This window comes from Lepidothrix coronata, unplaced genomic scaffold, assembly GCF_001604755.1.
Source record: "Lepidothrix coronata isolate B3197 unplaced genomic scaffold, Lepidothrix_coronata-1.0 Scaffold71, whole genome shotgun sequence".
NCBI lineage: Eukaryota > Metazoa > Chordata > Aves > Passeriformes > Pipridae > Lepidothrix > Lepidothrix coronata.
The window spans coordinates 4,586,898-4,611,451 of NW_016690251.1; the positions used below are offsets into that span (position 1 = coordinate 4,586,898).

Below are 24,554 nucleotides of genomic sequence, written 5' to 3' on the forward strand. Positions count from 1 at the left end.
ATTTATAAAGTTATAACCATAACTTGAAAGTGATAGTTTTCCAGTCTTTTCTTGTTAAATTGTATTTGTCATGATGATGCTGGTTTTTTTAAGTGCGAGTTCATTAAGGTTTTCAGACCAAATACATTCATTGGAGCAAATGGAGGACTTCCTAAAAGGCAGTTTCTGTACTTTTTCACTCTAAATGCTTATGCTACTTTTGGACACAATCACTGCAAAGCATTAATCTTTTCAGTTTAAAAGGGGTTTGTTTTTGACATAACTTCAGAGTTACAGATTCCATCTGGCTATTGGTCAGAGTAATGGACCCTCATTGCAAATACCCTTTTAGATTGTTTTTTCCAGGCTGTGCAAATTCATTGTAGCTGAGTTTCCTGATAATTAGATGTGATTTAAAGAAAATAGTAGGAAACTGTTCTGACAGAGGATTGCTTATTTAATTATAAAATGAGTTTGGATTTTTAACATCCAAGAGCTTTCTGAATTGCTTAGACCCCTTGCAGCTTTGCATGATATTGTAAACATGTTTATTATGTAAAGACATACAAAAATTATGGTTGACTGTGAAGGCTTGATTAATATACTTATTTTTTTAAAAGAGGGTTAATACAAAGTCTTCTGCTTTTCCTTGATTTTGATATCTAAGCTGAAAATGCCTTTTCAAAGAAAGGAATATTTTTGAATACAATTTTTATGCATAAAAAAATATTGGGGCTTGCTTAGAAAAAGGAGATCCACTTTGTTTTCAAATGGTTACTTCATCTGAGAAATAATTTCTGCCTCATCCATGCTCTCTTTTCCTGCTCTTCTGGCCAAGAACACATTCTTGTTTTTAGTGAAGTTCTTTTCTCTTTTTCCTTATGTAGTGATTTTGGTTTTCCTTTGTTCTCCCTATTTGGTATGCACATGAAAGCGGATGGTCTGTCGTTCACTGGGAGCAAATCCAGACGACCTAAAGGACCCAATTAAAATTAGTATTCCACGGTATGTCCTGTGTGGGCAGGGAAAGGATGAGCACTATGAGTTTGAAATAAAGGTAAGTGCTTTTCAGTCACTTTTCTTTAATGTTTTTGTTCCACTGAGTGCAGTTTTTGGTTCTCTTTCTGTTATGAAAGTGTCCTCAATACTGCTAAATAAGAGAGGTTGTGAGAAGACATGCACAGGACACTATAAAGACAGGTATTTTCCGAGTGGATTGATTGTACAGAGGAGACTGGTGGCCATACTCTTGGGCTGAGCAGTTCCTAAGCCAATGTCAATTCAGTTCAAAGTGTTGCAGAGATGAGGATTAAATTCCTATTTTTTATAGGAAAACCCTTTATTGAGATGCAAATGTCAGGTATGGAAAAAGTTCAGGCTTGAAATATTTACCTGAAATAATGAAAGCATAATTAAAGTATTATGCACATATGCACAACAAAGGCTTAATTCCTTTCAGGCTCTCTTTGTTCTTCTGATACTTCCCACCCTGCATTTCCCAAGTGTCACTTCTCCAAACTGTTATCTGCTTCCCCTCCATTCCAGTGGCTTTCTCAGTTGATCTTCTGTGGAGAAATACTGGGGGGGCAGGGGGGAAAGCATATTCATTTTGTTTCCTCTGGTACTCAGCCAGTGTTTTTCCAAAGCAAGATGTAAAGTCTAATTGGAAACGTGCTCTCAGTGCATGTGGACATGTAGCAAAAGTGATGTACGTGGCATCAGAGTTGGCAGCCTCCTTCCTGAATGTGCTGCCAGATGCTTCATTAGCTGCTGCGAGGTGGAGGAGTGACCTCCCTCGCAGTGTGAAGGGCCATTTCTGAACTGTGCTCACATTCTCTTTTACAAAGGTTTTTGTTAAGATGGGCTACCTTAGCTCTGTTTGTTCTAATTAAACTTTCATTTTGAAACATACCGCTCAATTTTTGGGTGGAATACCTCCTTTTGCCTGTTGAACTTTGATTTTCCTGAGGCCAGCAAAAACCCAGAGCCAGAGAGATGCTGAGAGATGAGGAAGTGCACGTGAAACTTCCCTTAGGACTGTTCTCACCAACTGTTTTCTGCACATGGGATTTACTAGACTAGGTGATGGTTAGTCAAGATAACAGATAAAGTAAAAAAGTAGCTTCTCTTCTTAATAAGTTGGTGGATTTCTTTTCCAAGTATTCTCCCTTCATCCCTAAAACCCATGTAGGCATCTGCAATGAAGGAACAGTTGAAAATGTATCTGCAGTTTGGGAGTTTGGCAGTTTTGGGGATGTTTCTTACAGTCACTCCCTTACATGAATTGATCCACTGTTAAAGCTTTCTCCTTTCCCTCCAGGTCTCTATGTCACAGTAGACTGCTTTTGCTATGGTCAGGATTTAGCTCCACACTACAATCCACAGACCTTCCACAAACTCTTTTATTTTAAACCTTTTACCTACAGAGCTCCCAGCTCTAGTTTGATCTGTATTAATCTTCAGATGCTCCTACAGTTATTCTGCAGAAAATCAGAATACATGGAATAGTGATTTTTTTTTTCCCCCTTAAAAATTAGGAAAATAGGAAACCGTGACAGAGAGGAGGGAACATGTACCTGTTTATTTCGTTTCTTCCTAATGGATCAGAATACCATGTCAGCTGTTGAAATAATTTCAAATTTCAGCCTTACTTTACTTAGTTCAAGTTTATTTTCAAGTGATCTCATATGAAATAAATGTCAGTGTTGTGGAAGGGCTGGGTTGTTGCTAGTCTCATTTCCTTTGCTAGCTCCCAAGCTTTCTTCAGCAAGGGTCCTCTTGCTCTTGGAAAAATGGGTAGCTGACCTATTTGTATGTAATAGCACTTTGGAATCTGACGAAGGGACAAGGGATGATTGAATTGAATTTTAAGTCCCTAAACCTGTGAATCCTGGGTATCTCAGAGGTATTTTCCTCAGAAGATGTTTCTAGTCATTGTATTTGTAGTTAAATCCTGCATGTTGCTGTAAAAAGGAGCAAATGTAATGAATTTCTGTATATAACAGATATATACATTTCTTCTTGTGATATGCAGTAGTAAAGATTATTTTGCTTATGTACCAAAAGAGAGAGAATGAGTTCCACTTTTCCTGGCAGCATCACGGTCAGTTCATAAGTCTTTCAACCCTAACATACCATCCAACAATATTTCCTTTTAGTGCAGGTTTAGCATCTTGTTTATCTGGACATGTATGGGAGCAGGCCAGCAAGATGGTCTGTTCACTCAGGTTCTCTCACTGGATACAGATCCTACTTTAAGATGTTGAGTGAGTCCCACAAGAACCTACTGGAGAGAATTCAAAACAGAAACAAACCCATACTTTATTAGAGCTCAGATAGCACCTTCTTTTGCAGCAGGATATGTCACAGAGCTGTTTGTGCTGCTCTGCTATTAAGTATTCTGTATGAATTGATGCATTTCCAAAAAAACTTCCATTTGAGCGACAGTTTTATATGTTGTCTTTAAATTCATGATGAAACAGTAATAATTTAATCAGGTCTAAACATATTTATGTTAGAGCTAAATTAGAATGCCAGAGAACTATTCTTGTATTCTCTCCTTCCTTTCATGTTGTTGTGATATGCAGAATATTCAGACAAGGCTGTGCTACAAACAGTGTGTGGGAAGAGCTTTTGCATCAATAAAACTGTTGGCATCTGTTACAGACAGTGCCTGTGTTTGCAGTACCTATGGATGGCAGAAGGAGCAGTGAGGCAGCAGAGTAGGTGGAACTCCAGGTCACATAAAGGCACAAAGGGTCTCCTGAGAGCAAATGATGGAAACAAAGCTGGGTATCAAGCACAGCCCTGCAGGGATCCTCTAACAAAAGGGAAAGTTGTAGATGAGCCTTCTCATTCTTATTCAGCTTTCCCTCATTGTTCCAAGTGCTCTCCTTTTATTTATCCTGTTTGATATCCTTTCAAAACTGGTTCTTTTGCTGGTGTTTCAAAGCCTTTCAGTCATGTCTGACAAGTTCTCCGTGGGAGAAGATTCCAGGCAGATGCACCCCAAAGCAGTACTTTCTTCTAGCCAAATGCTGTGGTGGGGCTGCTCAAAAAGTCCACATTTCTAATGTTTCTTTCTGAGTGTAGTAAACTATTGCAGAGTGGGAGGAAAGTGGCAGCATGTTCACTGATATATAGTTCTTAAAGAAAATGATGCATGGCCCAGAACTACCTTAATTAGTAAGAAGAAAAAGTCCAATATTCCCTCAACTCTATCAGATTAATGCCCTCAATAAAAAATAAATTAAAAAAAAATTATACGAAATTTTTAGGAAGCTTTCAGCTTTTCAGGTGATGTTTTCATTGGCAGTGTAAGGAACAAGATCCCTTTCATCAAGGTCCCTTTCAAGAAATAGAAATAGGAGTTTTCACAATGACTGTAGACAGTTTAACCAGCCCAGATAAGCAAAGTGGGCATTTTCTGTTCTAATTGCTTTCAGGATCAGGTGGAATATTTATTTTTCTCCCTTGCCATGGTTTTACTTCTATTCCTACTGTGTATAAAGAGAGCAAGTTCTGTGGTGTGCTTTGCAGTGGAATGAAATGAAAATGTCTGTTATGTTATTTTCTGTCAGTTATCATGAGAAGAAATGATAAGGAGACAGGACTGTAATGTCTCCTTTCAGATTTATAGGTTTTACATAGGAAATGTTGTGTTTGAATGAGAAAAACAAACCCCACAATTCTGAGGGAAGTCTTAAGATCACGGCAGTGCCTCCATAAGAATATTTCAAAAATCTATCTTACAGAATTATTCAACCATATGGGCATTGTTATTAAGAAAATATTTTTAACTGTATTAGCAAATTATGAAAAAAGACCTTTTCAAAATTGCTTTACTTGATATCGTTCAAAAGATCTGCACATGTCCCTGTCTCATACCTACAGAGTGTATAGTCTGTCATACAGCTTTTTTAAATGGGGGAAAAGAATCCCAGCCCAAACTGGTTGGATCAGCTGTAGGAGTAAAAAGCTCTGTTCTCGAAATGCTACTTGTATGCCAGATGTGCTGTAATCTCCTTATACAAGTAGAGTTTGATTCTGTCTGTCCTAATAAGGTTATTGCTGTGCTTTGGGGACCAGTTAGGATTTTGTTTAGCTTTGAAATTCATTTTTCAATAATATCAGCTGTAACAACAATAAAATTATGCAATTACCTGCTAGCCTGATTACAGGAGTTAGGAAAGTAAACAAAGGAAAGTAAAAAAGAGGAAGACAGGGACCAAGTCAGGACCAAGCCACCAGAGAAGACTCAAGAGAAAATCCTTCACTTCTTAGGCAACACAGATACACGGCTTTGCTGTTTTCCTTCCTATCCATCTGTAACAAGTTGTTTATTTAACTTCATAGAAGAAAACTAATAAATAATTGGCTGCAGGCAATTTGATTTGGGTAAGTTTGGTAGCACCCCATCACCTAGACAGCTGTCAGATGCACAGCCAACATGACATGCCTGCTCTTCCTCAGGCTGTGTGGCTGGAAGAGTCCTGGATACTTTGTGCTAGATTGCTCCTCTGTCTGTGGAAACCCTAGGGAAAAAAGAGGTCACTTTTGAATAAGGATCGTATACAAATGAAATTATCACAGCAAAATTTCATGACAGTAAAATATTAAAAGACAGAATTAAAGCAAAATGAATGCTGTAATGAGTAACATCTTTATTTTATAATTATCCATTACACTCAAGCATTGTTTACTTGAACATTGAATTGACACAGCCCTTTACTTTAAAGTAATTATTCAGCAAAATGGTTAATTGGTTAACTGAGATCAGTGTAACATGTGTATTCCTGAATGGTTGTTTTAGTTAAACCTAAGTATGCATGTTAAATCCATTCACCTGAGTTGTAAAGTCTGAGACACTGTTAATATATTGAGGGAATATAATCCATCATGCAGGTGTCCTAGAATCATAGAATTGTTAACTTTGGAAAAAGCTTTAAGATCATCAAGTCCAACATCTACCCACCATCACCACCATCTTATTCACCATTAAACCATGTCCTGAAGTCCATATCCACAATGTTCATATCCACACATTTTTTGAATACTCCTGGGGCTGGTGACTCCTAGTAGCAGTTGAGCTTATTGGTTGCATGAAAGATGATTTTTTTCTCAGAAACAGTGAGTTTTTATTGTGGAGACATGCTAGAAGAACTTATGTTACAATGGTTGTGAAATGTTTTGAGAAGGCCAGTTTTGTTTTCTTGCAGCTTTTAACTGAAAGTTGAGAAAAAAAAAAAAAAAAAAAAAAAAAACCACCCCAAACCTAGTTCCTCTTGTCATAAGACAATATGTGGTTACCTAAACACTTTCCCCAGTTTCCCTGTTCTGTAATCAGCAGCAAAGGCAGCAGAGTTTGTTGCAAACATGGGGTAGCAGTTGTCAGCATTGGTGCTTGAACACTGGTTTCCTCTGCTTTGTTGCTCTTTCTTTTTCTCCTATTCAGTTATCCAGCTCCATTGCAGCTTTCTTCACCTCCATAATTTTTTGATATCTCTAGTAGTGATGGAACTACTTATTCATTTTTGGAGTCACTTTAAGATTAAAAAACCTGTGTCTTTGTGAAATGTGTTTTATGAAAATGGTTTTTTTTACCTTCATGCATGAAATCATAGCTAGACAGAGGAAATACTACATATTAGGCCTGTTAGATTAAAAAAGCAACACTGTTTTCAGTTTTAAGCAGTACCACTGGGCTTTCTCCAGCTCTGCTAGTCTTTGTAGAACAATGCTCAGTCTCCCTGCAGCTTGTCTTCTTGGTAGCCTTGGGTCACCAGATCTGCAGAAGGACTTTTAATAATGGCCAGTCTTCGCGAGCGAAGATTTGGGAAAGGTCATTAACCCTTCAAGCCTGCGCAGTGCGCAGTGGATTTTTTAGGTGAGACACAGCGTGCGCTGAACTGAGCCCACCCTTTAATCCTGAGGTTATTAGAAGGACTTTACTGTAAAATCAAAGACTCTAGTCACAGTACTTTTATGACCCACTTAGAAATGTCTTTCATTTCATCTAATTTCAGACAGTAAAATTTTTTTTCCTAAAAAAAATTGTTGGTTGAGGATTTCTGGTGAGGATTTTGTGAACAACTGATGGTGAGGTTGGTTTGCCCTCTCCCTTTGCTCCTATTGTTATGCACTTTATTCTCTTGGAGTAATTATGTTGATTTTAATAAATCTTCCTGTATAAATGGGATGTTCATTGCCATGTTGATGATACAGACCCAGAGTGTTTTAAAGGAATATCTTCTACTGAAAACTGGCATGCCTAATATTTTACCCTACAAATTGGAATCCCGTTCTATGTGGTAATGAACTCTGTGTCCGAGAAATGCTTATTTATTAATTATGTGTATCTATGTGTATGAGAATATACATTTCAGTGAATATTTAGAGAGGCTACACTACGCTTGTGCTGGATGTTATTCCTCTGTTAATGGAACACCCACTGATTGTAATGCTGAGAGCTGCATAGCTGCACCAAGAAATGGTTGAGGATTGGGGGTATTTTAATGTGTTTATAGCCTTGTCAAACCACTCCAGAATAAGGAATAAATACATTCAGGGTTTTTGGGTTTTTTTTCCTTTGCAGTCAGTGCTCCTTATTAAATACAGTTCTGTCACTGTAATGAAAGAAAAATTAAGTAAACTTATAAATTTAAGTAAAGTTATAAAATTAAGTAAACTTATAAAAAGCTTATAGATTTAAGGTATCTAAGAATTGCCTCTTTTAATCTTATAACCTTGTATACTGCATGGTTTTTAGTGTTGTACATTGTGTGGATTTACTTCAGTTTCTTCTTTCTTATTGTCTGCTCTAGATAACAGTCCTGGATGAGACATGGACAGTGTTCCGGCGGTACAGTCGCTTTCGAGAAATGCATAAAACTTTAAAACTGAAGTACCCAGAGGTAAGTTTTGGTAAAAAATTCTTTTGCAGAAGGGGGTGGAGGTAGAGACTGGAAAAAAAGTGGTTTGAAATATGTTTACTCAAAAAGGGTAGTGATTTGAGACAGCCAGCATGGCTCCACCAAGGCAATTCCTGCCTGACCAACTGAGTGACCTTCTGTGGTGGAGTGATTACATCAGTGGACAAGGGAAGAGATTATAGATGGGTGTCATCTACATTGATCTGTAAGGCCTTTGACATGATCCCCACAACATCCTTTTCTCTAAATTGGAGAGAGATGGATTTGATGGGTGAACTGTTTGGTGGATGAGGAATTGCTTGGATAGTGACATCCAGGGTGTGGTGGTCAATGGCTCAGCATCTTGATGGAGATCAGTGCCAAGTGGTGACCCTCAGGGGCCCGTGTTGGGACCAGTGCTGTTAAATACCTTAACCAGTGACACAGCAGGATCAAGCACACCCTCAGCAAGTTTGCAGATGACAAGTCTGAAGGATGGGATGCCAGAGAGGGACCTGGACGAACTCAAGAAGTGTGCCTGTGTAAACCTTGTGAGGTTCAACAAGACCAAGTGCGGGGTCCTGCATCTGGGCTGGGGCAGCCCTCAGTGTGAGTACAGGCTGGGGGATGAAGGAATTGAGAGCAGCCCTGCCAAGAAGGACTTGGGGATGCTGGTGGCCAAAAAGCTGGATGTGATCCAGCAATGCGTGCTTGCAGCCCAGAAAGCTAACCATGTCCTGGGCTGCATCCAAAGCAGTGTGGGCAGCGGGGTTAGGGAGGGGATTCTGCCCCTCTGCTCTGGTGAGACCCCACCTGGAGTCCTGCATCCAGCTCTGGGATCCCCAGCACAGGAAGGACGTGAACCCGTTGGAGCGGGTCCAGAGAAGGGCCACAAAGGTGATGAGAGGGATGGAGTACCTCTGCTATGGAGACAGGCTGAGAGAATTGGGATTTTTTCAGCCTGAATAAGAGAAGGCTCTGGGGAGACCTTATAACAGATTTTAAGTACTTGAATGGGGCTCCTAATAAAAGGTGGGGACAGACTTTGCAGCAGGGCTGTTGCGATAGGACAAGGGTTAATGGTTTTAAACTGAAGAAAGTAGATTCAGAATAGATACAAGGAAGAATTTTTTTTACAGTTAGATGGTGAAACACTGGCACAAGTTGCCCAGAGAGGTGGTGGATGCCCCATACCTGAAAGCATTCAGGATCAGGCTGCATTGGACTCTGAGCAACCTGATCGAGTTGAAGATGTCCCTGATCACTGCAGGGGGCTTGGACTGGATGGCCTTTAGTGGTCCCTTCCAACCCAAACAATTCTGTAGTTCTGTGATTCCTCTCAGACATACACTTCCAGTAAGACTGACAAGCCCTTCAGCAGTTAAAGCTCCAAGACAGCTCAATACAGGATGGATGTTGCAGTGAAACTGTGACTCCGAGTGTTGCCTCTGGCCATTAATTCCCTTTACTGCTGACTGGCGCCGTTCCCTGGAGGTTCCTGTTTTGTTCATTGCAAGGTACTCGCAGTCAGATCATGTCATCCTGACAACTTCTCATTTAAAAGAAGAGCGTTGCTCCACAGATACCCTTTTGTAATAGTGGCTTCCAGGTTTCTGCAAAATGAAAAATTGATCTTTCTGACCACCTTGGAGACTCGAGGCGTTCAGGATGAGGAGCTGTGCCTGACAGAGCTTTAGTTCATTGGAGAGAGCATTTGTAGAATTACAGTAGTTTCCACGTCTGACTTTTAATTATTAACGTTTTGCTTCCTTTCTACTTGTTCCCTTGGATATTAGAAGAAATAAGTCATTCAAGCAATGAAAGTGATCCTGATTTGAGAGTTAGCACAAGTAAAGGAGCTTGGGCCATACATTCTTAGGCAGAATATTAAAAAACATGAATATGTTTAAGAAGGAGAGACGTGCAATAGTGTGCAAATGCTTTCTTGGTCTTCATTAACATATGCTTTAAGCTAAAAACGAGTTGAGTATGAAACAATGTTGAGTCTGAGACTTAAGATTATTCCCTTTCCGAAACAGTATGAAAACCAGAAATGGAAATATCTAAGGAATATCTAAGCACCAAATGTCTAAGGAATTTTTTTTTTTTGTCTAAGAAAGAAAAAAGAGAGACAGAGAAAAGAAAAAGAAAATTAGGTCATCTTTTTTGATTGACAGAAGGAAATTTTTAAGGTAAAATTGAGTTTTGAATGGGAAATTGAAATATTCTCTTTCCACAAATGCTTTTAAAAATATTACTTGTGAACATCAGTGTCATATTTTTTATTGGAATGAATTCCCATTTCCTCTTGGATGTTAGAGTTATAGTCTGTCAATGGAAATATCCTAATTGCATCTAACTCCTGAAAAAACAGCCAGGCAGTCATCCAGTTGACATGGAAAAAGGCCATCTGAATCCCTCTGCAGACTGATTTTCCCCATTTAGGAAAGTGTGTTTGAGTGGTCTTCTTCAGAGTCTGTTATCAGTCCTGACAATACATTGAGGAACAATTGAATTTGGCTTTTACAGTTGTGTCAGAGGGAGATCAACTTCTTTCTTGTGTGTAGTAATTGGATTCAGGAGGAATCTGATGTTCTTAAAGCAACTATTAAAATGTCCTGTGTTCTGCAGTATATAAATGTCACCTTTTTGAACCAAGCGTTTGTGATTGACAGGACAGTTTGGGGTTTTTTGGTGTTACAGGAGGGAGTGTTTGGGGTTTTTTTTAGTGTTTATTTGTTTGTTTTGAAGAACCATGAGAACATGAGTGGTATTATTAGGTCAAAATGAAGTCCTTCATCCAAGAGTTTACAACTGAGAAAATAATCTCAGCCTAAAGCACAGGTACATAGTCTTCTTCATCTTAGAGTCTTCCCAACTGAAGTTGGTTTTGTTGTCACTAATAGTTCATAGTTAATATTTTTCCTATGGATTTTATCTATATATTCCATTCTCTCTACCACTCACTTTATAGAGAGCAATTATCTTATAGAGGCAATTTTCTTTTGCTGCCCTTTTTTTTTAGCCTTTTCTCTCTGTTTGTCTTTTTTGCTTGCAAGGTCAGTACATTCACTAGTTTAATGTACCAGTTTGTTCCTTATTGACACTTCTATGTTGCCATAAGTCTGTGTCTTAGGTAAGCTTCCTGAGGTTAAAGGAATTATTGGTTTACTTATGCCAGTGAGTCAGTGTCTAATTTCCATGTAGAAAGCACATTATAGTATGTTTTATTAAGCTATCTGTTTCCTTCTCAACAATTTCTGTAAGTCAGGGCAAATACCAAGTCTTACAAGTCTGCCAATAATATCTTTTTCCAGCCTTGACTGAGCCTCCACTTCACAGCAACCTTCCATAAATTATCAGAGAGGTTCAAGTGTCTTATCTTTGCTCAGTACCAAGCATATTAAAAGTCAGGGAAAGCAAGATAAGCATCTGATCGTGTCAGCTACTGCTTTTAGACAGGTACTGTCACTTAAGTACCTGTTCTGGAGACCCTTGCAGCACTGATGATGTCTTCTCTTTTTACATGATACAGACTATTGTGTTGTGTTCATTCCTGCTTTGAGACATAGGGCACCACGAGGGAATGGAAGGTTTGTGGACAGAAGAAGACTAGATATTATACAGTGTGTTTTTTCTCCTCATCAGCATTTCTACAAACTACTCTGTCCTTGTTTATCAGAGGGGAAGAGCATGTTGTGATGGATGAAACTTATAATATTGTGTCCTGCAGTAAAGGTCTGGCATTTATTTTCTTTGAAGGAATTTCATTATCAATGTTACATATGTGAATGATCAATGGCTTTCCATATTTTTATCTTTATTTAAAATAACCTTAATTTATGGTAATTTTGGATTAGTTTTGCCATGTAAGTAGGAGTTCAGTTTGTTTTGTAAGTTGAAACTCATCTGTCCACTTCTGCTCATCTGTCATTGACCTAATTTGGGATTCATCATGATGCTGAAATGTATTTTAATACCCAGCTTGGCAGAGTTGTGTCTTTACTTACTGTGTATTATTCCAAAGAAACTTAGTCCATAAAAAGATGTTATCAGAAGCCATCAGAGTTGAGTTTTATTTTGCACAGTTCACCTTCCCGCTCTAAATTAATATTTATAATGAACAGCGAAAATACTGTGGATGTGTTTAATGTATGAGTGTCCTGCTTTTAGAAGTGAACTTTACAGCTCATTAGTTGCTCAGCTCTGAGTTACTACATCAGTATTTTAATAATTTGCTGATCTTGCATTTCATATTGCTGCCACTGAATTCCCAAAGGGATGTATTGGCAAACTGATTTATTAGGAAGTTTTAAAAAAAAAAGTATCTCTTTCAAAAGCAGAAACTATCTTCCAGTCATACAACAGCCCATATATATTATATACCTGTGCATTTCTTCTAATGTAATTAAGTGGCTTCTGACAACTGCATATCTAACTAAAATGTGTCATATGCAAATTTTTAAAGACTGTAAAAGCTGCAGAAGGGTGAGATTGTACCAGTAGCAGATAAGTATCAAGCATTTAACAGTGCCTTGGGTTTTTGTAGGTCTGCACGATTGTCATTTGCCCAGCTTCAGCTTTCTTGCACTGCTAGATTATTAATGACCATTCTAGTATTTTTGGAATTTTAATTAAGAAAATACTTGGCTTTCAGTTGCAGTTGTCTCTCTAATGAATATACTTTTTGTTTGTTTTCACCTAGAAATGGGAGAAAATGGGCTCTTTATAATAGAGAAGTAAGAACTTCCACACTAAAATTCCCCTATTTTTCCCTCCTTCTTCCCTCTTTTCTTATGGTTTTTCTTAATGGTTTTGAAATACTACCAGAGTTGGTTTCTGCAGAAAACCTTCCCTTCCTGGTCCTCATCCTGATGTGAGGGAAAACTCACTTTCCTAACACTTTCTTGTCTCTTTCTTCTTTCAGAGAAGAGCAGAGTAACAGTTCCTATTTGTCTTTCCCTACCAAAATCCAAGGTTTATGAAGTTCCTCCTTCATGTGGGAGCCCTTAATTCCCACTTGTATCCGGGTGTCTAAGCCAGGCGTTGTGGGGCTTTCACTGTAGGCTCTGCTTATGGAGTTTCCTGTCAGTCTTCTTGAAATCTCTTTCCATGTGCTTAAAAATCTCTACATGGTGTTAAGGAAAGCACCTACTGTTGAGGCATTTTTATTACGTGACTTAAAATATTAGAAAATCCCTGGAGAGCTGCCAAGGAGAAGCTAAAAGGCAGTTATAGATTAATTCATGGAGATAAGAACATATGTGTGTAGAATTCTGCAGGAGTGCCAAAGCTATTGACTTTTAGCTTATTTAACAGAACGTAATAATTTGTGTGTCTGTATTTAAGGTATGAAGGTCTGTATGAAGGTAGATGTTTGTGTCTTTCACAGTCTAAGGCACAAAAGGACTGTTTATAATTTTCAAAGAATTTTGGGTTGTAACCAAGCCAACTTCTGCTTCCGCTGGTCTGGTTTTTGTCATCTTACATAACTGAATGCATGCATAATATCCATATCTGAAACAGCAGGAATGTCTGTGGAAAGCCTGAGCAGTCAAGCTGAAGTTACCTTGTAATCTGCCTCTGTCCCCACCTAGTATTTCCACCGGGGAAAAGAGAGTACAGGATGTGTTGCAGGAACACACGAATATCGTGACTCTCAGTGGGCAGAATTAGAGGCTGTTGCTTGGGTGACAGGGTTCTTCAAGTACATTAACTATTAGACAGTAGATACTGTATTTTATAACTATTAGGAAAAAATGCTGTCCAGTTTTCTTTTTTTTTGTGTGTTATGGAGAAAAGGCCATGAGAGTTATATATTCTTATATATATATATATTATATATACATATTTTCATTTCTGAAGAGAATATCCTCTGCCTATCAGGGTTCTCTCTGTTTGACAGAGGATCATTCTGTTGAAATGAACTCGAGGCTTTTGGCAGCTGGAGGAGTTAACAGGCTGCTCTTTGCTTTGCACGCCTGTAAGAATTGCATGAAACTAAAAGAGCAGAAAATATCTCTCAGGTTTTTCAGAAATAGTAAATGAATGTTTTTGAAAATATGTTGAAATCAAAACATTTGTTGCACGTTTATTTTAAAAATATTCTGAAATATTTTGAAATATTTCAGATTTTTCAAAACTCAAAAGTAGTCTGTCCATTTTTTATTTGAAGTATTTTTTCATCTCAATATAAAAAGACAAGAAATGTTTGGTATCTCAGTGAAGCCAATTCCTGTTTCATCTGTCCATACTGCCCACAGCCACCCAACACATAATGTGTATGTTTGCTATTACGATAGAGAAGACACCAATTTTTTAATCCTTTCTTAAGTTTTTTTTTCCTAGACTCTTTTTTATTACTACTCATTGTTTAGAAGTAATTCATCTGTAATGATGAAAAGGCAAGAACTATTCGTGGAACCACCACTGACTGATCTCACTGTCCTTTCCTTTTGCCTCCATACTCTTCTTTTGGGTGACTGCCAGAGAAGGATTTCAGTGTCCTTGTTAAATGGTCCATACATCTGGTGCTCCTGATATGTAATAAGTGGAAGAAGTCTTCAACACAAAGTGCTGGCTCAGATAATGATGAGGGGATGAATTTGAGGTGAATTCTGGATTCTGGAAGACATTCTCTCCAGGATGACTGGCAGAGAAATACAACTTTTGACTAAATTTCAAGACAATTGGTGGCAGTTGGGGATATTTAATCTTCCCCCCCACCCCCAATAGTCTCAAGGATAATTAGGCAATTTATGTGTATTTGTGTAATTATTAAATTATTTTTTAAAGTGTTACCAGAGATGCAGAGTTCTCCCTCCCAAGTCAAAATACAAACAAATTAAACCAGGAGCAGAGCAGTAAAGAGCAGACTCGTGCAGAGCACTTTGGGGCAGTGTTTGGGCTGGGATTGAGATTGTGGCTGTCTGACTGCTCCCCTTCTGGCTTGTAACTCTGGAGCTGTAAAGTTTTGTTAAATGTAAAATTTATGTTAATCCCCTGGGAATATTTTGAAAGGAAAAAGGATGAGGAAGCAATAACATTGAGGTACTTCGCTTGCAGGGCTGGCAAGCCAGTTGCCATGTGACTATAGTGAGCTCCTGGAGCTTAGAGCTAATTTGGCAGCAGAAGTCAGAAGCTTGTTGCATCAGAGCTAGCCTGAAGCTCTGTTGATTTTACCACTGGATTTTCTCATTTGCTGGCATTAGTAACTGTATATTTAATTAGTATGTAAGATTTAGGTAGTATGCTCGTGTTGAATTGAAAGTTCTGGACATTCTAGTGTTTAATTGTAAGTAGCATAAAGCACTGTAGCTGTAAGTAACTAAATGTTTGTAAGATGATATTTGAAATTACTTTGTTCTGAAACCTGCAGTGCTTATGCCAAAGCCTTGATCCTGTGGTGACTGAAGCTGCAATCTGTCCACAAATTCATTTCTTGTTGACATTGATGTTTAGAAACCCTTGTGACCAAGAAGCAATTTAAAATCATGGGTTACATGCACTGGAGAGAGCAGAGTGTACCATGTAGTAATGAAAATGATGGTACAAACCTTGCTACAGAGACTATCTCATTATTTTAGAAAGTTTAGGTTTGTTTGTATATGGATTCTCAGTTCAGATTATTTCATGAAATCCTGTGACCCTTAAACTGTCTACAACAATACTTTAAGATTTGCTTCTTTGTTTGAAAATTTGATCCAGTGAAGAAATAAAGTTGATGTGTTCTGACTAACTGGAATGGTGTTTCTGGGTATCTGGATATGAACTAGCAACTTTGGACTTTTTTTTTCCAAATAAGCCTATATACTGTAGTTTTGTTTTTATACAGTGGAAAAAACATAGTAGAAGTCACAAGTTTATTATGCCAGCCATAGGACAAACACCAAGAGCATATAAACAGTCTGAAAGTCTTTTTTTTTCCCCTGGAAACTGTATATTAGGACACAAATGAAAATGAAAATTATTTGCAACATTGATGTGCTTGTAAATAGCGAATGCCATGATATGTATTAAAGTACCTCTGGCAGACTTATAAGTATATAGAAAAGTGTTTAGAAAATAGTTTTTGAAATACAAATCCTAAACTAATCTTAATTTTTACTTTCTAGCCTGGGACTTTGCTAGCCAGGTAATGTATCTTTCCATACATATTGAAAGAAAAATATACTAAGTTTGAGAACACCTCTCTGTGCATAAACCTTGTAATACCATTATACAAGCATGTGATTATAGCCTTCAGCTTTATTCAGTACAAATTACAGTAATTATGGTATAGTTAATTTTAACATTCATATTCTTGTCACCTATAACAGCCAGGAAATGCATACACAGGAAGCATATTTTGTCACATACACGTTTCCAGCTCCTGTTCCTAATTATATTATGTTCAGAGCATTCCTAAAGCCTGCAGGTCTATATATGTAGAACTTCCATATCCGCTCTAGTTTGCCACAGATGGGATTTAAGTGGTAGATGCTTAAATGCTTCATCTGGCCTTTCTTTCTGCAGCATGAGACTGCTGAAATTTTTAAAAGGAATTCTAGGATTTTGTTCAGTCTACAGCTGAAGAGGAGAATTTGTTCCCAGAAGTAAAGTGGAAAAACATCACTGCTAACCACGTCATGTAGTTCAGTGCAAGTTTGATAACAGGAAAATGTGTGTGTTCCATGTGCTCCCTCTGAGTTTGTAGTTGCTAACCAGGACTGGAGCATCTGAGACACAGGAAACTCCCCCAGCATGTTTGCTTCCAGCACAATATGCAATTCCAAATCTATTTCTAGTGGGGAAATAAATTCAGTGTGTGAATTTCTTGTTGCAAAACTGAATCTGAACGTGTAAGAGCCTTGGGAAATCCTGGCTTTGGGATTAATTTGTGATTGTGGTTGCTTTGGGTGCTAGATTTGTGCAGCAAAGTTTTCTTGACTTGGTACAGGCGATTTGGCAGAAATACAACTTCTCTCTATCTCTCTTTTCCTTTCCTCCCCCCTGGATTTTGGTTGTTGATGGGACCTGGTCTCTTTTGGTCTGTCCTGAGCAGCTAATTAAACCTGTGAGTTTCCAAATGGTTCTCTGGGAGAATACCAGTAGCTTTATAGGTCTTCTGATAGATTTAGAATGAGACAAGATTAACCAGCAGGCAGGTTAACCATCAAATGCCAGGTTTCATTGCTTGTGCTGTGCAAAAGTCTTGTGTATTAGTGACATAGAAATTGAAAAAAAAGAAGCATTTGGAGAGGGGTGAGTCCTCCTTCTCATTATTTACAAACCATTTGACAGAATAATTGCTTTGATTATTGCATAATCTGATTTTCAAGGCTGTGCTCAATTATCTAGTGAATTTGCATGATCTCAAAATATTCATGTTGTTTTATCAGTAAAACAGTTTCAGATGGATAACCTCTATCTGTGAGAGAGGAAAATACCTCTGAGAAGAATAATTCCTAGACAAAGTAGCTGGAGGTTTAGGTATGCTCAGTCATTTCTTAGCTCCTCCTGACTGTCTGTCATCTTGGGGAATGCCTTAGGCTGCTACTCTGTATCTCTGTTTTCTTCCTGCTTAGTGAAAACCAGAGGGGAGGATTGGAGCATTTACTGTTTCTTTTTTTAATGATTGTCTTCCTTCAGAGGACTTTGACACTTGTTCCATTAATCATTAGCTGTTATTGGCACTCACTGTCTTCCAAGGGTTTTGTGAAGAACAGCTTGTTCTTACTGTATTGGTCAGGAATATGCTGCTAGATTAAGTAGACTTGACAGGTAGAATCCTTTGGTTTCAGTTGATTTCAGATATGGTGACCCAGCTCTCACTTTAGTTTTTGTGAAAATGCCCAGGTTAATTTTGAACAAATACCTTAGATGTTGAAAAACCTGTCTGGCTCCAGCTGTGCTGCCTGTTGTGTTTTTTCCTTACGCGTTTAGGTGTTATTACTGACACAACTGCATATTTGAATGTACCTCTGGCAGGGAGTTGGAACAATATGATCTTTTAAGTCCCTTCCAACCCAACACATTCTTTGATTCTAAAACTAACCCTGTGGTTAGCACTGTTACAATCTACAAGAGATACTTTTTGTCTAAGGGTCTTTTATAAATATTAGTGTATCATGTTCCAGCTAATGATATTTCAGACACAATATGGTGAAAATAGTATTGGGTTTCTTAATGAAAAATAACTTGACTTTAGAAGAAAGGAAGAAAACACATTTCTCAGGCCTGTGCAGCTGATAGTACAGTTTCTAAATAAGTTTCTAAAAGCAGTTTTATATTTACAATGGGATCTTCTTATAAGACTCTCAGGATGTTTTCTTGACTGCTGCAGTGTAAATATATTAAAAAAAAATGTGTGAAGGTCTTCTACCATCTCTCTCTGCAACACACAACATACAGAAGGCTCCATTTTACAAGAGAGAATTGTCTATCCCTCTAAAGAGCCTAAAGCAAGAAAGCTCAAGCCACAAAATTTATTAGACATCCCTGCATGACAAAAATCAATAAAATACAATCTCTCATGGTTTAATATGAAAATAAACATAAAGAAGCAGTGACTGTCAGCAAAAATATTGAGCTGCAGGTATAGAATTGAAGATGTCAAGAGAAGACTGAAAGCAGAGGATGTTGTCTAGTTTACTGTAGGACATATTTCAGAACCAAAGCCAGGAATAATAGTTTTGGAGGGCAAGCTCTCTGGCCATGTCTGAAAAACAAAATTCAATATGGGAATGCTGGTGTGAGTGAGAGTGAGATGAAAAAGCACACTTCTCATGGGACATTGTGTTAAAATATTCAATTAATTCATTATTGTCTATAAATGGTTAAAATGCTGTGACTAATAAAATGAATTAAAGGTACAGAGTTTTGTTTGGACAATTTCTTATCTATTGAATTTATTATATTTTCTCTCCTATTTAGCTCTAGGTACTGCTGGGTATTAATGATACTTTAATGATTTGTGCTGTGCAATGCTGTCAGCAGTGCAGGTTCTCTGAGGCTGTTTGAGTGTACACTCTGTATTTTCCATGAAATACTTTGAATTTCTTTCAAACTGCTTCTGAACACTGCATGTCCTAGTCTTGTTATGTCCTTTATGGGAAAAATTGCAGCAGAGCTTTAGCAGTTTTTTGAATCCTTAAATTACTCACTGTACGTTCAAATCTAACTCTGAATTTATTTTTATTTTTAAATTGGGGAATAAATAGGGATACCTTTACTTTTAAGTTCAGTTTTTTGTTAGTACCAGTATTGAAAAGTAATTGCAAATTACTATTTTGCAGGGTTTTATTTACACAGGTAGAGTAGCATAATTTCCATTTTGATTGTACCTGAAGGCTCTTATGTGCTATAACTCATTGTAAAGATGCTGTAAAAAAAAATAATAAAAAATTAATATGGTCTTTTAGCTTTCCCCTGCTTTCCTGGGTTACTGAAACTTATGTAGGTGGAGCAGCATCACTTGTACACAGACTCAGTGAAGTAGTGCTTGTTGGGGACAAACATTATAGCCTTCTAGAAGGCATCTGATAGATGGAAATTGTGAAATTACTGACGTGTAATCCAAACCCTAATACTTGCAACAGTTAAACACATCCCTGTTCTCTCCCCTGCCCTAAGTAATGAGGTTGACTTCAATACCATGGAATTTTCTTGGAGTGTGTCTTCGAGCTTTCCCTATGTATGTGGTATATACATAGGTCTTCCTTTAGAAGCATTTATCTTCAAGTGCTCAATCAAGACATTTTATGGAAAAATTGGATTTTATTGAAAAAAATACCTATTCTCACCCGCCACCCTGACTCTGGGACCTCAAGAGCAGCACTCAAGACCTCAAGAGCAGGGTATTGCTCCTGGAACTGTTAGTAACAGTGATATTTCTGTCTCCATAGTTACTTTTTCTGCCCTAAACATTCAAAATCCTTTGCCAAGAAAGCTCCTGAAAATACATCTTTGAAGTTTATTACATTTAATTAGTTATCTGTCATTTTAAGCTTTACCTACTGACAACAGTAATAGTGGAAAGAAAATACCAGATTTGTATAAAGCTCACAGATAGTTTTTAATTCTGTGATAAAGCAGCTAATTCTAAAGTCTGTAAGACTAGACATAAGTGAAAAATTATATATAACCTATGTGACTATAAATTACTGTTGGAGGGGGAACTAAGCAGTTCTTTTTAAGCTTTCCATTTGTGTACTTGCACTGCCTTTTCTCTGGTTTTATCATTTTAAATGACGCAGAAGGCTGCCTGACTTCTTGTAATCAGTCCAGTTTGTTGTGAGAGTGACCACTTTATATCTCATAACGAATCACACTTAGAGGCGTGCTGCATGTTTGTTTGCAGGTGTATTTCTCTGTGACAGCTGTTCTTTAAGACCCTGAGATGTGCCATTAATTTTGAGTAGTCAGAAAGGCATCCGTCTAGTCAGCAGTAGAAATTATTGCTGCTCCTTGATGAGTTTTCATTATTAGCATTTGTCAAAGGCAAGGGTGACTGAAATTTATGGCGTCAGTCAGCCACACGAGACGGGGATGTTTCATAAACGCTGCCAGATGTCACTGAGATGAGCTCATGTGCAACAAGCAAATCATTTTGGGGAAGAGCTGTTAAAACTGCTGCGGTGAATCCTCTCCTCTGAAGCGTTTCTGTTGCTTAAGTCAAATGATATTGTGACTTCTCAGCTTCAGTCAAAGTGGGCCCCTAGCCACCATGGGGCAAGGCAGCCACAGCAAAGGTAGTGGTTGATACATGGCCCACTTGTGCTGTTGCAGGGACTGCCTTGACCTTGCCGGAAATCCCAGCAGGAAGATAATTAATCAAATCCCAAATCATTTTTGAAAGGAAAATAAACCCTGAGGAGAGCTCCAGAAAATCACTTTTTTTACCTTCTTTTTGAGAAGTGGAGTTTGAGTCACACCTTGATGAAGATTGATTAATGTGTTGAGCTTTGAAGGCACGACCTTGCAAACCCAGCAGTTGTTATCATTTCTTTAAAGAACTATCCAAGCACCATAACCTGAGACTGCATGAAAAAAATAATGTTTAGTTGGCAAAATCATGACCTAAAAGTGTAGAGAGTATGTGTTAAACTTGTCCATAGACTCTCTAGGTCAGCACATACCCTTGTCTTAGACCATGATCTGCCATGCGATACGGATATTTTTCCACAAGAGAGTTCTGTCTTGGGGCAAGGGATAGATGAACAAGAGAGCAAAATCAAGATTGCAAGGACATGCTATGTTAAAATTTTTTCATTTTTTTTCCAAACACATCTACAACTCATATTTAATTATTTTTATTTGGTTTTGACTGGTTTACCTCTGAGGTAATTCTGTCTTTTAATTGGTCTATGCTGGTTCTGCACCATCTTATTCTGCCTTTCTACAGCCTGAATAGGAAACTTAAAATACTTTCTTTGCCATTTGGGCCAGTTTATGTCTCTCTTTCCTTGGCTGATAATCCTGGAGCTATGCAGGTAGCAATTTATATGTAGAAAGATGCCTTGGCTATATTAGTTTCTGAGTTTTATAAAAGAGATGAAAATCCTCAAACTGCATAATTTTATAGAAATGTGCAAGGTTTGCATGAATTTTGTTACATCCTATGGCTCATTTTTATAGTTACTCTGTATTTAAATGCTATTGTAGTGCTTATAATGGAAAAAACAATGAAGTAATTTGTCAAATATTATATTGACCATTGTTTATGGCTCAATTTTGTTATGCTATTATTCTGAGTAGCCTAGAATTTGCTTTAAGGAAAAGAAAAACACTCCTGTAATGCAAGGTAACTTTTTTGGCTGAAGTTAATTTGATTTTTCTCAGTAGCAGGAGACAGACTAAATGGACTTAAAATGACACAATAAACCCTGGCTTCCACATCTCACCATAGCTCCAAAAATGCAGGTTAAGTCTAGGTCAGACTTAATCTTGCTGGTTTAAAGGAGGAACTTGGATATGAGAACTCTCAAACGTTTGTGATAATTACAGGTGATTGTTTAATGGGCAGGTGGGCACCATTCAAAGACACTGAGAAATCTCTGGTGTCTAATCCTATTTGGTCATTTTGCATCATCAGAGGGAGGTTGCAGGGTGGTTCAGGGGTGAATTTCTTCTTTTGTGTTTTTTGTCCCTTTTCAGAGTTGAGGTGTTCTTTGGAGAAACAATTATGCCTGTCTGAGGAAGAGAACTGACAAAAAATCTTAAAGAGAACAAAAAATTCAAAGAGAATTACCCAAAAATAGAGACAGCAGAGCTGTGAGAGCTTGTGCATCCTGAGAAGATGCTCATTTATTGGTGAATACAGAGATGATGGTGTGTAGAGGTTAGTCACAGCATCCTGACTTTGAGGGGACTCACAACAGAACTGCATATATTTATTTATGGGAGGAGATGTAAGTTCTTCTTGGCATGTCTTAGCGCCCGTATTGCAGGGGAATTATATGGAGAAGGTACCTATTTATATATGGGTGATGTTCCAGAGAGATAAACAGGAAAAAGCAAGGAATTGTAGCCAGTCTGTGTACAGTGGGGAAGTGGCAGAATTGCTTGCCTGGCAGGTTAACCCTAGAAAGGTCTCCAATGCACTCTGGCCTCAATGGAATGTGTTCTGGAGGGGATAAAGTAGACCTGGCTCACTGGTCTGCTGACACAAGAGGCCAGACAAAAAGCAATGTGCCAACCAGGAGTTGTCCCTGCCAAGCAGAAATGCAAAGGTTAAACCAGTTGTGTGGTCAAGTAACCCTTCGACACAGAGCAAAAAGGATGGATAGCAGGAAGAAAGAGTATTCTTATGTACATGGGGCAAAACAGTTTTCTCTTAGAGAAAGGGCTATGCCATAAAGGGACTGGAAACCAAGTTGTGGCGTATTTTGTATTCAGGAAATACCGAGGGGAAAAAAAAAAACATTAAAAAAAAAAACCAACCCCAAAACTCCAGTACATCACTGCAATGTGGTCTCTCTTGCATTTGCTGACCAGTTTATTTAGGATTTTGTCAGAGTAGACTCCCACAAGGAAGGAGGGAGATGCTCGTTCCCCTGTGCGTGTTTGAGTGAGATCTGGGCACTGGTACCTGTTGTAGCAGCAAGGAGAGACGACAGAAAGCTGTAAGCTTGCAGCTCTGATGGAGGAGCTGAGAGACAGCAGGGATGAGCCTTGAGCAGCTCCTCAGGTCTCAGAAACACTGCAAAGACCTTGGGAGCAGAGTCTGCTTCCCTCAAAGACAGTGAAGGGCTGACCATGTTAGGCTGCTATCAGGCACCCCTCTGCAGGGATCCTGAACGTAGGAGAAACATTGTTTACATCCTTTTTCCTGTTCTATTTCCTGGTCACTTGAGTTTTCCTTGGTTTAGGAGGTTAATTGTCCTTGTTTGTTTGTTATAATAAATTGTGACTTTTGTTGCTGCTTAAAAGCTGTTCAGCCTTCTCCAGGGAGCTCGCTCCATTAGAAGGCTGACATGGGTCCACCTCAGAGCTTTGGCTGATCCTTGGTTCCTTGGATATGCTGCTTTTGAGAATATCAAATCCCTTTCCCCTTCTGGCAGATAGCAGGGAGAAAGGATGGCAAATGGCCCAGTGGAGTAAGATAAAGAATTAGGTAGGTCATGCAGGAATGGAGGGAAGCATAACATTAAAATAGAGACAAGTTGGGAAGCTGGAAAGCGCGGAAAGAACATGAAGAGATGGAAAAAGTAAAGAGAAAATATTAGAAATGGAAAAGTAGGTGACAAACTGACTATCCAGAAAATAATCCCCTGGATATTCCCTGTCCTTGATTAGTTGATAATGAAAAATACTGGCTTTAATTTTTCTGTCCTCTGAGGGCATCACTTACCTATAGCATACATTTTGGGGGAGCAGGTGGTGAAGGACTATGTTACTTTTTTTTTTTTAAAGGAGAATAAGTTTAGAGCTTTCCTCATTCAGCTTTAAATAGTTGGAGCTATATCTGCTGAAAATAGGTGTTTTTATAAGTGATTTTGTTGGTTTATTTTTTAGTGGATAGTATATGTTCAAATGACTTACCTTTGATTTCCATTTGATTTTTTTCAGAATTAGTAAAGTGGCCTTTATTCATTGTTAACTTTTTACCTTTGCCTAATGCTCTCTTACGAAATTCTATAGAAAAGGTGGTTTATTTCAGCCAAAATACAAGTAAAAATATAGAAGTTCAGCTTTTTTTTTTTTCCCTACCTTGTTGTCAAATCCCTAAATACTTGGTTCCTGGTTAAGAATACTGCAATTTCTGCAATTTCTTTAGACTCTGGGAGTCTTAGTACATCTTGAGAAGTTGAGGCTTAAGTTACTTTGTTTAAACTTCAAAAAGTAAAAGTAGGACAGTTTTTTTCTTTCATTACTCCCTGCAAAATCAAGTCAGGTGCAGCCACACTGGCTGCAAAATCGTGCCACATTCTCTTCTTTGATTTTTCTCATTTGTGACAGAGATTTCTGGTACAAAGGATCAAAAGTCACACATACTCTTTGAAAAATGAGAAAATTCAGAGTTTAAAAGTAACATGAGAGTTAAAGAAGACTGACTTTTTAATTTAATAGTTAGCATTTCCTTAATTTTCTCTTTTTCCCCTTTTCCCCCCCATTTAAATATATCAAAACATTGAAGTACAAAGAGAATTTGGGATGAAAGATTAAAGATGACTCAGCCTCCAT

At 38.1% G+C, this 24,554-nt stretch overlaps 1 protein-coding gene across 8 annotated transcripts in view; it reads left to right on the forward strand.

The window, feature by feature from the left end:
* Positions 1–24,554, forward strand: part of KIF16B (kinesin family member 16B) — a 141,141-nt gene that overhangs the window by 94,931 nt on the left and 21,656 nt on the right. For 6 of the 8 annotated variants that reach the window (XR_001875482.1, XR_001875483.1, XM_017818932.1 and 3 more), the window contains 2 exons: positions 914–1,036; positions 7,803–7,892. Coding sequence is in view for 6 of the 8 variants with exons in the window: in XM_017818932.1 (XP_017674421.1) it covers positions 914–1,036; positions 7,803–7,892 (213 nt within the window). In the remaining 2 variants the exon portion in view is untranslated. Of the gene's footprint in view, positions 1–866; positions 1,037–7,802; positions 7,893–22,025; positions 22,129–24,554 lie in introns of those variants that run through there. The other 2 variants (XM_017818937.1, XM_017818938.1) reach the window with 2 other exon arrangements.